A 13406-nucleotide genomic window follows, 5' to 3' on the forward strand; every position below is an offset into this window, starting at 1 on the left:
TAGCTTTTAAATGTTAAGGCTATAAAGATAATGAGAGACATTGTCTGTAGGGGCACAAGATTCCAACCCGGGAGGCTTTTAGTGAGACAATCACCCATGTGAAGCACATGGAGTAGAGTTACCCGTACTTTAGGGCTGTGGAAGGACTGCTCGAAGCCATTTGCTACTTAAAACCTATGACTTTATTGTATTTTTATTTCTTTCCTTTCTTCAGTGCTATTCTTCAGCATCGCACTGAATTACACGGGAATTACAAAATGCTAAATTTAACATTTAAGTCCTCTCCTGAGCTAGTGAACTCTATAGGTGTGAAGCTTCTGGAGATTCACTGTTCCATCACTTGTACAGGGTGTCAGCAATCTGCCATTTCCATGCCACAACTTGAGGCTGACCAGCAGCAGCCGAGAGCGCGATGCCGCTCACACCTTCCGAGTGTCTGAGGCCCGCACCGCACAGGGGGCCGGCCGGGGCCTCCGCGGCTCCCGAACGGAGAGAGCCGCTCATGTTCTCACTCCATCCTTCCCCCAAACCCAGGGGGCCGCCTCGCAGTCCCACGAGCCGCGGCTCCGCACCGCGGGGCTGCCGCGTTCCCTCTCGGCCGCACCCGGCCCGGCCCGGAGCGCTCTGCCGGGGCTCGGCCAGCGCGGCCCCGCCGCCCGCGCCCCGCCCGCGCCGCCGCCGCTTCCGGCCGCGCCCTTCCGCTCCCACAGCGCCCCGCGCCGCATCATGGACCACAATGGTGAGCAGGGGGAGGCCGGGGGACCCGTCCGAGCCCGGCCCGCCGGGCCCGCGCCCGCCGCCGGGCGGGGAGCGGCCAAGCGGGGCCGGCGGGCGCGGGGCGGCGCAGGGGCGGCGGCGGCGGGCCCGGCCCGGCCCCCGGGAGCGCCGGCGGGGCTCGGGCGCGCCGCGGGGCCTGCTCCCTGCCCGGGCAGGCGCGGCGGCCCCGGTGCCACCTTGGCCCGACGGCGCCCGGCGCTGCCCCCGCCCCGAGGGCGCTCAGCCGGACTGAGGGGCCGCTGCCGGCGGCACGGCCCGTCCCGTCCCGTCCCGGGCGGAGCGGCGGGCGCTGGTGGCGCGGCCGGGCCGGGTGCCGGGCCCGCAGCACCGGATGCAGCCGTGACGTGCCGGAGGTGGGGCAGAGACGCTCGTTTGCCCGCGGCGTTTCCCGGCATCGGTGCCCATAATGTGTTTCCTGATTCCGTGTTTGTTTGGGGCCCGAGAGGAAACTTCCTCGTGTGCTTAAATTCGGTTGCGTGGTTTGAGTGTCGTTTGCCGGCGAGCGCGCTGGCGTAGCTGGGATTCTTTGCTAGTTCATGCGCTGGCGTAGTGCAGTGAATAAATGAATGGACGTGGGCTTTGTGCTAGGGTCGTTTTGGAGGTTTTTTTCCTTTCCCTTACAAAAGATTGCGTTATGACTCTATCTGTGTAAAGTATTTGGGCTGTATTTGTGAATTTTAATAAAGCTGGAAATGCAAAAATAAAACTTAAGTTGATGAAGGTGACATTTCAGTAGGTTGCATCACCTCTAATTAGAACTTCTTTAGGTAGTCTCAACAAGTTTGGTATGTTTGTCGTAGTTTTTTCTGGACATAATCCCACAAATTATGCTCCTGCTGACTGGAATTTATTATCCTTCCATGAAGCATGAGTCACTAATAAACTTCCTAGTTTGGGTTAATTACAGCTAACTCATGTAAATATTCCTGTCTTGAAAGGATATAAGGAGGAAAAGTGACAGAACCTATTTGGCAGTTCAGTGGATTAACTAATTAGGTTTTTGATTTTTAAAATTCTTTTTAGTTATCCCTATTTGCAGATGGACTGAGTTGCTGCAGAGACTGTTTGTGGTTTATGGTGCTGTGGTTTTGTGTATTCTGGTAGAAAACAGAATTTCCCAACATGTGGAAAAGAAGTGGCTTTACCTCTGATGCCTTGGTCAAGCACTCCCTGGGGAAGCCTGATGACACAGTTGAGTGTTTGCAGGTTCTGGACAGCTGAAAGAAATAACAAATGACCAGAAGTGAAAACCAGTTTTATTGGTTTTGCCTTTTTTTATATTGCCTTTTAGAATGAAACTGTCAACCATAGTTCTAAGAGGAGTTTGATCTGTCTGCGGAAACTGAGGGCTTGTGATGATTTGGAGGTACAGGACTGTCAGGGCGCAGTCCCACTTTGCAGCTGACACATTTCCTAGCTTTGCTGGCAGCTGCTGAAAAACTGAGGGCTATCCCGTTTTTTCTTGGTTTTCCTTCTACTTGTTGCATTGTGTGTGGTGGTTACAGGCTTTGAGAGGCAGCAGTTGGTGAGGCATTGTGCAGAATTACACTAATGAACCCCTAATTTCAGTGTCCTTTGGGGCCTCTGCAGTCATTCCAGGGCTGTGGAACTGTGGGGCTGGAACTGCTCGGGGCTCACCCCTTCCAGACTGAGCATGCCCTGCTTTGAAACACCTGTGGCATTTTCAGTTAAAATCCCAGTGAGCTGGGAAGATCTGTGAAGGATGTAACTTCATTTTTGTATGAATGAGGTGCTGTGGGGTGGTTTCAGATATACTTGCTGGAGGTTGAGGGAGTTATGTCTCCTCATTGGTGTTCCTTGTTGCATTACCTGGTCTATGTTATCTCTCGGAGCCTGTACCTGCTGATGCATATGTCAGGCTGTTTCTTGCTTTGTTTGCCCTGGTACTTAGATGTAAATCTGGTTAAGGAGAATTTTGTATATAGCTGGGAACAGTAATTTTCAGTTTAGGAAAGATACAATTACATATTCCTAAGTACCAGTATTTTTGTGCTACTTTTTTTCCAAGTGATATATCAAGATGTTGAGTTAATATACGAACTAGTTTCCTTCCTACTTTAATAAATAATATACATAAATTGTAAAAATTATCTTTTCACATAAGAAATTCTGTGTAATCAAGGTTGTACAAAGAATTGACTCTCCAGTGCTCTTCACACTGTGAGAAAAGCTATAAGGTTAATGTTTCTGTTGTGGAAAAATGTGTGACTGGCTAGGTTATTTTAATAGCTTTATTTTTAAACTAGATTTCCTAAATTTGTTGCTGGTCACAAAACAGTTTTTTGTCATGATTTCTGGAATAAATTGTCTGTGAAGATACCTATTTGTAGTGATTAAATTTTGGTATGTTGTAGGAATCTTAAGCAAGCTTTAAAAATAATATTTCTTAAAACATTTCTGTTAATATTTAGCCTCTTTAGAGACTACTAGATAAATTTAAAAAATCTATACTTTCAAAATTTTTCTTTCACAGACAATGATTTGCAAGGAACAAATAGTTCAGGATCATTGGGTGGTCTTGATGTCCGTAGAAGAATCCCTATAAAGCTTATTTCAAAACAGACCAATAAAACCAAACCTGCACCTCGAACTCCAAGGAATATGAACAGGATGCCTGCGAAGACACAAGCTGGTGATGAAGGTAAATTCATGTAAATTCCTTATAGTAGGGAAGTGTATTATTCCACAGCATTGTTTGAGACTTAGAGACTGAAAAGTCCAGGGTTCTGTCCAAACACAAAGCAAGTTTCAAATCTGCAAGTACTGCTGCACTGTAGGGCTTCAGTGGTGCCCATTTCCAAAAAAGGCTGTCTTACTACTTTGGTTCTGCCTTTCTGTAGAATGGGCTCAGCAGATTGGAAGTGCTGTGGCATTTTTGATGATTTCAGTAAAAATGACCCATGCTCTTAATAGCAGCTGGTGTCAGTTACGAAAGTGTTGTGGTTGGCTCGTGTCTTTCTTCTCTTTCTCCTTTCCACAGAAGAATTTGATTATAACAAGGAGGAGCGATACGAATGTAAAGGAGGCGAAATGTTTGGCAATCAAAGGAGATTTCCTGGACCCATTTTTTGGGATTATAAGGTAAAGTCATGAATCTTGCCTGTGTTTCATACCAAGTTGTAGATAGTCCTGGTAGATACTTTGTTAATTAAAAGTTTTTCAGTTATTTTTGTTCTGCCTAAAATTACATCCTCTGCTTTCTCCTATTTGTGGCGTTCTTGCTTCCTTTTCAACTAATTCAGAAATAATGGGTCTGTTGATGATAATTGAAATGAGACGCTTTAGTGATGTTAGGGTTTGTTTTCTCACCCCTTTCTCTGACCTACCAGATAAACTTGCTGGGCGAGAAGGATGATACACCAGTCCATTTCTGTGATAAGTGTGGATTGCCCATCAAAATGTATGGACGCATGGTGAGTGAAATTTCCAGTGGAAGATGCAGCCATGGTTTCCCTTTGGGTAAAATGAGGTTTTACTGTGTCTGTATGAGGCTTCTAGAGATCACTGATTTCAACAGGCATCTGAATAAACAGCAGAATAGTACCAGGATGGAGCTGGAAGCCTTCACTGCTCAGGTGTTTTTGTTCCATCTGTCTGACTGATTTTGCTTTACCCCCTGATTCAATAAAGTAAGCCTGAAAATGTTAAACAAAAAACAGAACACCATGACAAAGGAAAAAACCTTCAGTTTCTGGGGTTTTGACCTTACACCACTTAGGTTTGAAAATAAGCTTTTTATCTCAGTTGAAGACTTGCAGTGAAGTTAGAAAACACTGTTCACTTTTTTATGTACCCTTAAAAATACCTGAGATTAATTTAGATTTATAAGTGTGATGTAACAGGCTTCAGCATCTGACTTAATGGCAGTTAATGCTTTTAAAACTTTCCTTCCTTGCCAGCAAGACAAGTGTAATCAGATTGCATATGCAGCTTCTGTGAAAGTTCAGTGTTGGTAATAGTGCAAGACTCAAACTTCTGCCAATGTTTTTTACACTTTTTACACTTTACCCCAAACAACACTACTCCAAAAAACCCCAAACTCAGCATAAACTGTTCTAGAAGGTTTCTGTGCAAAGATGCTGTAAAGTGTTAACCACTGCTATGTTTGTTCACCTCATAGGTAACTTAGTTATTTTATTATAAGCTGTGTACTGGAGGGAGGAACTGTAGTCTGCAGAATGACACAGACACTTATACATGATGTCTTAAGAGAAATGTTTTATTTCTAGATACCTTGCAAGCATGTTTTCTGCTATGACTGTGCTATACTACACGAGAAAAAGGGAGACAAGATGTGTCCAGGGTAAGTTATCTCAAGATCTCTTATTAAAGGAAATGTAAGAAAGTAACTTAAATATCTTATTTCAGGTACTCTATTAACATGACTCTTTTTTATGTACTTTTAGCAGAGGCAGTAGTGTGCTCTGAACTTTCTTGTTTCTATTCCATATTTTGGGATTGTAAGAGATCAGTGTTTACTTTGTTGGTTTTGGGTAGGTAACCTGTTACTGCTGTAATTTAAAAAGGAATTAATGGCAGTTTGATTTACTTAGTGAAAATGACTTGTGTTATGTTTTAATGCACAGAAGAATTTGTTTGAGAGATGCTATTTAAAAATTCTACCTCATGACATTTTTATGTTCTTTCATAGTTACATTTCGATATTTATAAACTAGGTAAACTTCAAAATCATTGAAAAGTTTCTTTCATTGCTGCAGTGGGGCAAAATTGTCAGTTCTAATTTGGCTAATTATGTTAACAAGGGAGAATGCATGTGATGACAATAAATCAATATTCTCTTTTAATTTAGCTGTAACGAACCTGTGCAGCGAATCGAGCAGTGTGTCCGAGGGTCTCTCTTCATGTGCAGCATTGTTCAAGGATGCAAGAGAACTTACCTGTCACAGAGGGACTTACAAGCTCACATCAACCACCGTCACATGAGAGCTGGCAAGCCTGTTACTCGTCCCCCCATCGAACCCGTACACCCTCCTATCGCCCCGCCGCCGGCCGAGATTCCCGAGCGTTTCATGATGCCCCCCGAGAAGCACCACATGAGCCACATTCCGCCCAAGCAGCACATCATGATGCCACCTCCTCCTCTGCAGCACGTGCCACACGAGCACTACAACCAGCCCCACGAGGACATCCGTGCTCCTCCCGCAGAGATGTCCATGGCCCCGCCGCCCCCCCCGCCCCGTCAGTCAGGACACCTTCCGCATCTCCACGAGGAAACACAGCAACCTAATCACTGTCCCCATCCAGGATGATTCCAACTCGGGCGCTCGAGAGCCGCCCCCGCCGGCGCCCGCGCCTGCTCACCATCATCCCGAGTACCAGGGTCAGCCGGTGGTGTCGCACCCTCATCACATCATGCCTCCCCAGCAGCACTATGCGCCGCCCCCGCCGCCGCCGCCGCCCATCAGCCACCCGCTGCAGCACCCTCCGCAGGCGGCAGGCACGCCCCACATGGTGTACAGCCAGGCGCCGCCGCCCCCCATGACCTCTGCCCCGCCGCCCATCACGCCGCCGCCCGGACACATCATTGCCCAGATGCCGCCCTACATGAACCATCCTCCTCCGGGACCTCCCCCCCCGCAGCACGGAGGCCCACCTGTAAATGTCAATGCTCCCCCTCCCCACCACTATAACCCCAACTCTTTGCCACAGTTCAGTGAAGATCAAGGAACTCTTAGTCCCCCTTTCACGCAGCCTGGGGGAATGAGTCCAGGGATATGGCCAGCTCCAAGGGGGCCGCCTCCACCTCCCAGGATGCAAGGGCCTCCTGCTCAGGCCCCCCTTCCTGGACCACATCACCCTGATCAAGCCAGATACAGACCCTATTACCAATGATACAAGCAACTGTATGAATAGAGAATGCCATGAAGAGGATAAAACTAAATACAGAAGCCTTTTAATTAATTGTTTTGGGGTTATTTTGTTGTGGTTTTTTTAAGAATACTGTCATTTTGACTGTAAGACATTTTGAGGTTTGAATCTTAAATGATTTTTAAGCCTTGGCCGTAGGACTCTTAACTTCAAATACTCTGTAGTGCTAAAATAAGTGGCTTAGTAGACCACAGTTGCATTTTAACAGAACTCCTGTTGCTAGCGTGGCTAAATTGTCCTAAGATGATCACTTGTAATATTATTTCCTGGAGAAGATGAACACGTGTTGTACCATTCTGAATATTGTTTTTGTTAAACCCAGTGTTTTTGTTAACCTGTGTACAATAATTAAATTGAAATATGGTTGTAAATGTGGTGAGTTTTTATATGAAGTTAACATACACGTAGTTCTGGGACACCATTTCAACACGTATACCTTCCAAACAGCAGTGTAGTGAAATATTAAAGGAACTTTAATATTTCTCCTACTGCCATTTACCGTTACTCATGAGGATTTCAGGCTGTAATGAATTCTTGGCACTAGAAATCAGACATGGAGAATTCTGCATTTACCACATTCCAGCTTTTCCACTTTTTTCTTTATGCATCAAAATGAATCTATCAAAGATAGAGCTTTGGGCATGACATGAAACCATGTATTCTGGGTTTTTTTGTTTGAGTTTTTGGAGTTTGTTTTAAAGCTAGTTTTGATTCAGAAGGTTCTGTTTACATGTAAGCTGCTCAGTGGAGTTGAATTCAAACTACTGTGTTCACCTATGGCTGTGTTTGTGTGGAAGTGGCTGTGAACTGGCTTGCCGTGTCCATGAAAAGCAGCTTCTTTTAGGCAGGGAAGTCACTTGCCTCTCTCACTTTATATAATGTGTACAGTAGGAGAACTTCCCATTTGGATAACATGAGAAAAGTGATCTGAAATCCCATGTGTAGAAATAAAAAGGTACACATTATTTATCTGCTTTGATTTTGTGATACAGGTTTAGTTGATCAGTCAGTCATTAGGTGTTTTGCTTTTCTCAAAAACTAGCAATATCAGCAGGCTTTTAGTTCTGTTTTTGTCCAAAATTTTTGTTTTGTGAGAATACATTTAAAGAGAAACATAATATAAAATGAGAAGGTTCCTTTTTAGTGCAGCTGGTAACAGAAGCAGACACTAACAAGACAGTACTGTCTGTTGGTTGGAGTGTTTATCTTTCCATTTCTTATAAGTATTTGCACTGAACCATTGTTTTTCCAAATGCCACATTTCTGGCAGTGGTGCTTTTAGATTAAGACCTTTGGGATTTTTTAAAAGTTTGTAGTTTCCTACTGTTCTCAGATAATCTGAGCCATCTTAAAGCCTCAGTGTTACTTTTTATTTTGTGAAAATTCTTTTCCAGAATCATAAGTGTTAAATTTATGAAAGAGCTGTGACAGTGCAACATTCCAAATTTTGTATTTTTATGTCTAAACTTCATATTTTTAATTGGTAGAGCAAGGGCTCTTTAGATTTATTCTGTTCTTGACTGCCATTGATTTCTTGTGGCCAAATCTTTTGAACTGCCTTTCAAGTAAAACCTTCTTTAGAGATGGGATACAGATAAATTCCAGGATATGCAAATGGCCAGTAAGTGTCAACTGCTTGAAAATCTGCTTAGCTGTAACATACTTCTTTCTAAGAGAGAGTTATTTGGTTTGGTTGCTCTGAAAACTAAGTAATTTTAAATAAAATACAGTGGTGAAGAAAAAGAGGCTGATTGTGATAGTGTGCTATGAAATGGGCTGGTTGAAAATTTACTGTTTCTATGCTTGTGAAGGCAAAGCAAAATGTCTCTGCCAGCATTCTTTTCTTTCAGTAACTAACAAACACATGAGGAACTTTTCAGGACCCCTTCTGTCACTGTGAAGTTGCCTGGGAGGAGGCACATTCGTGTTACAGCACGCTGGCTTCATCTGAGGAAAGCTGCATGTCTGATCCTTGTCCTTTGGCTCTGCCCAGCCAAGCCGAGGCCCAGCAGCACAGCTGTGTCACAGGGGCTCGAGGGCCCCAGCTGCCTGTGCTGGACACGCAGGGAGGGCTGTGCTCCACTTCACCCCTGCTCTGGGTTTGGGAAATCTGACATTCTGGAATGAGCCACTACCCACAGGCACAGGTGGTGAGGAGATGAGGCCACGCTTTCCACCCTGCTGGGTTTTTGAAGTAAGTCAGGCTGCAAGCTTCTGTTACACGTTCTCTTAACCCAGATGAAGAGTTCAAGATATTTCTGTGTCCAAAGCTATTCTTGACGTGACTGTTAAAGTGCTTTCCTGAAAATGCTGAGGCAGATCGATTAAGGGAAAACAGCAGTCTTTGCTCTATCAAGAAGCACAGAAGATGAATGTATCTCTATCATTGTCACTGTAGACAGTGTGTGAGAATTTTTTTCTCTGTATTTGAAACAAAGGTGACATATATCATAGGGACAATGATGTGTTACCCAAAAAAATCAGTGGGATCCCTTGAGCTGGTTAATGACCATGGACCAAAAGTGTGTGATAGAGAACTTAGCTGAAAAGTCATCCTATGTAGGCAGGTCTTGGACTTGAGTCAAATTTCTATGTTGTCTTTTAAGAGGAAGACTTAAATATATTTTTTTAATTATTAAATCTGGATTAGATTATATATATAAATCTATTACCTATGTAACTAAGGGCACTGTTGATGTTTCCATATTTACAAAGTTTAAAAATGCTTCCTCTGCTTGAAACCCTGTGTTAACTGTCTTTTCAGTTTGTTTATGGGTTTTATGTATGTTTTAGGCTGTTTTTTTCCCATGATTTGATGGTTGGGTTGGTTTTTTTTTATAAATACCTGGTCATTTTACTGAGAGGTTACAGAATTCATGTGTTGTATTTAACTATGTAATTGACAGAGTGAGAAATGGTGAGATGTGATTTCTTTGGATTCCTTCTTACTGTAAAGACAAACATTTGAATTTAATTGATTGCATTTGTTTTGAATAAATCTCCTTGTCTGTGGCAGTGATCGCCTTCCCAAAGCATTGCCAAGCAGATCTCAGGTTTGAAAGAGAACTCTGACATTTAAATTTGTCAGCCATTGCAGGTTCCTCTAACAATGTCACGTAAGCAATGAAAAAGAGTTTGAGATGGTTTCACCATGGAAAGAATGAAAGGACACCAGCACATGGCCTGAAAACACCTGTGGTTTAGATGCTTGTCTCCTTACACTTTCTCCTTGATCCTATCTCTAACTTTGCTTCAAGAGTTGCCTGCAGCCATGCATACTTTATAACCAGGGGACTAGATGTGAACTATGCTTTCTGTTTGTGGTGGGGTTTTTTTAATACTGTTAACTTAAAGACTGGTTACCTACATGTGATAAGTCATATTTTTCTTCTAAAAAGAAGAATTAAAACTGTGAATTATTTTTTTTAAATCTGATCCAAGAGAATTATAAAACCTTACTGGATGAATTTTCCACTTCTTTTCACTTCCTGCTCTCAAAGACTGTCAAAAACTGTTACAAACTGAAGTGGAAGTAACTCCATTATTACCTAACTCCACTTTTGAATTTGCACACATAGAAGGGAGGAAACTATCTCCCCCTTAGTGGAAGACAGGTGTTCTCAAAAACACATTTGTGGATATGCTTTCCTTGTGGATCAAGTCTGAACACACCCCTCTCTTCTTAAACTGTTTTCTGTTCTGTAAAACTTGTGTCTGAATTTGAGTTGTTTCTCTCTGTGTGCATTGCTGGGCTGCTGACAAAAGAAGGCCCAGGTTCACAGCAGAAGGTCCCAGAGGAGCACAGTGCATTGGAGCTGCCATGGAATATTCAATGTATGGGAAATAAGTTTGAACTTTTTGTGTGTATGACACAGAGTCCAGTGCAGCAGAGAAATGTGCAAGGTTTGGATTCATTTCCATCCTGATTACACTTCTAAAGTAAATATCAGTATTATACAAGTTGTATTTCCCTTTGTATTTATGGTGTTAAAAACAATTCTTAGCAATTCATAAATCATCTTGATACAGTAATTGTCCCTTCACAATTGTGAGCTTTTGCACTGTGTTCAGATGTGTTATACTCACACTAGTGATTCACACTGACCAGTTTGCAGGCTGAACTGGCTGAATATGTTTGGGCAGTACAAGTGAAAATAATGATGTTTAAATCCCCTTTTAGTCTTGACTTAGCCATGAGACACCAACTTTAGAAACTTTTCCTACTCTAAATGGGATCTCTTTATTCTCTTGAGTATGAGGCATTAATTTGTTGGTGTTTTTTCTTTTTTTTTTTTAATTTATTTTCAGTGTAGACTCAGTTAATGAGTGCAAGAGATTAAAGTATTAAAAATGCAGCATACATCCAGAAATGTGTGGGTGGAATAGCAGCAGGAAGCTGGTAAATCAGCTCAGTCATGATGAAACTTTAGTGAGCAATTTTGATAGTACAATTGAAGGGATTCCTGAGTGGCAGTAAGGCTCATTGTAACACACTTCTGGTAATGGGAAGAGTGCTAATGTCTGTGGGCAGCAGGAATGTTTCCATTTTTGTGCAGTAATGTTTCACAAAAGAACTTTAGCAGAACTACTTAGGGAAAAAACCCCAAATGAGTAACTAAATAGAAGCAAGTGTGTCAGTCATCAAGGGTTTTCTTCAGTTTTATTTGTGAAAGTCAATGTTTGAACACACCTCCAAGATAATTTATGGTGAATTATTTCCTCCAGTAAATAAAATCACATAAGTGCTGATGATTGTTGCTCAATTTGTCCTTTGCCATTTCTGGGCCAGGTAAACTTTCAGGCATCTTCTTAGGAAGCAGAAGGGAGCAATGCATATAGACTGAGAAAACAAATTCTCCACTTTCAGCACAGGGATGAGGAATAGGGAGCTGTGAGTATCATTTCAGTAAGGAAGTGCTTAAGGATACTTCTCCCTTAATAGGAACTCAGTTTGAAATTGAAAAAAACTCAGGTTTGTGTGTTACAATCCGCTCTCCATTGGGCCTAAGACCTTGAATAAACACTTCTAATTTTTTGTTTCTGTATTTCACATTGCACCACAAAGTGATAATCAAGCTTGAGAGTAGGCTTGAGCATCACTGGCTCTCTGGCTTCTCTATTTTCCATCCCTCTTGCTGGCTATAAAATTGTTATTTAGTTACAAAGTCTCTGTACTGTGCTGAAGAGATACAGGCTCAGGATATGTGATGAGAAATTATAAACCTGTCAGGTTTTCCGAAAAGCAGGTATGGAATTTGCCTTTTTGCTTAATTCCTGAGCAAATTACTAAAACACAGTATATGGTAGTGTTCTAACTGAGCAGCAACAGCAACCAGTGCAGGATATTTAGAAATCTAAATAGCTGGGTTTCTGAAAGTCCCTGTCTCAAAAATAAAGCAGTAAATCTGCATCAGCACAGTATCCCACAAGATGCTATCATCTGCATGAGAGTAAACTGCCCAGAAAAATGCTGGTGTTGGAATAACAGAGAGTTGCAGAAATAACCAGTACCTGGAGGGAATATCTCATAAAGCATCAGAAGTACAATTGCTGCTGGTATCAACATTGAAAAAGAAGGAGTAGGGTGATTTAAGAACATGTCAAGTTGCTGCTAGGGATGTGTGACATGGGAGTGCAAGGCTCTCTGGCCAAGGGTGTCTATGCACCATGTCCATTTAGAGAAGGTGAGTAGTTTTGAAAGGGGATTGATCCTGTGTGGCACTGTGCTGTGTCAGAAGAGTCATTAGTATAGAAATGAGTTGTTCTGAGACATACAATTTAGAAAATAATACTTTTTTTCATTAACCTGAAGCCTAACAAAAAATCCCATATGTTTTTGAAGTGCAGCATGTGGTATTCCACCAGATACTACACTTCATATATTGCTTTTGATAGGATGTGTGCCTGGGTCTGTATAGGTGCATGTGAACACAGGACTGAAAAGAGCAGCTTGAGTCTGACAGGTCAGATTACACTGGTATGATGTGGTATCATGGTTTTCATGAACATGTTTACATCTCATCCTAAAAGCAGTTTAGCTTTTTGCTCCTCTTGTTCTAGCTTTAAAAGGATCTCACCATTGTAAAAATGAGGAACCATCTTCTAGTATCTTGTTCATGTTTAAGTTTCTCCAGTTGGTTTTTTTTTCCCCTTACAGGACAATATTATTTTTTTATCTTGCATAACTTTTCCTCTGTCCTAGGTTAAATCCCTGTATCTATTTCTTTTTTTGCCAGTCCTTAGATACAGGCTCTCCATTTTACAAAGATCCTCATTACAACTTTCTTCGTTTACACTTGATCTCATAACAATTTTCTTCATTTACAGCTCTTCTTGAACTGGAGAGCTCAGTCCTGAAGTTCAGACTATTTAGAGTGAAATTTCCCCTGTGCATTGCCCAGTACCACAGAATCACAGAATGTGCTGGGTTGGAAGGGACTCATAAGGATCATCAAGTCCAACACCTGGCCCTGCACCATCCCTTCATGTCACTCCATGTGCCTGAGAGCATTGAGCTCTGTCAGGCTGGTGCTGTGACCAGTGCCCTGGGGAGCCTGTTCCAGTGCCCAACCACCCTCTGGGTGAAGAAATCTTTCCTAATATTCAATCTAAACCTCCCCCAGCACAACTTCAGGCCACTCCCTCTGGTCCTGTCCCTGGTCACCACCAGAAAAGATCAGGATCTGTCCTCTTCCCCTCATGAGGAAGTTGTAACTGCA

General features: G+C 42.8%; 1 protein-coding gene across 1 annotated transcript; it reads left to right on the forward strand.

Moving 5' to 3' along the window:
* The first annotated feature begins 709 nt into the window (after window positions 1–709).
* Window positions 710–10117, forward strand: CBLL1 (Cbl proto-oncogene like 1). Its single transcript, XM_036401148.2, is given in 7 exon segments — window positions 710–739; window positions 3272–3439; window positions 3779–3879; window positions 4128–4211; window positions 5028–5101; window positions 5609–5984; window positions 5986–10117. Coding segments are annotated over 7 exon segments (1482 nt in total). The 5' UTR covers window positions 710–726; the 3' UTR covers window positions 6652–10117.
* The last annotated feature ends 3289 nt before the right edge of the window (window positions 10118–13406 follow it).

The sequence above is a fragment of the Molothrus ater genome, chromosome 5 (assembly GCF_012460135.2).
Source record: "Molothrus ater isolate BHLD 08-10-18 breed brown headed cowbird chromosome 5, BPBGC_Mater_1.1, whole genome shotgun sequence".
Taxonomy (NCBI): Eukaryota; Metazoa; Chordata; class Aves; order Passeriformes; family Icteridae; genus Molothrus; species Molothrus ater.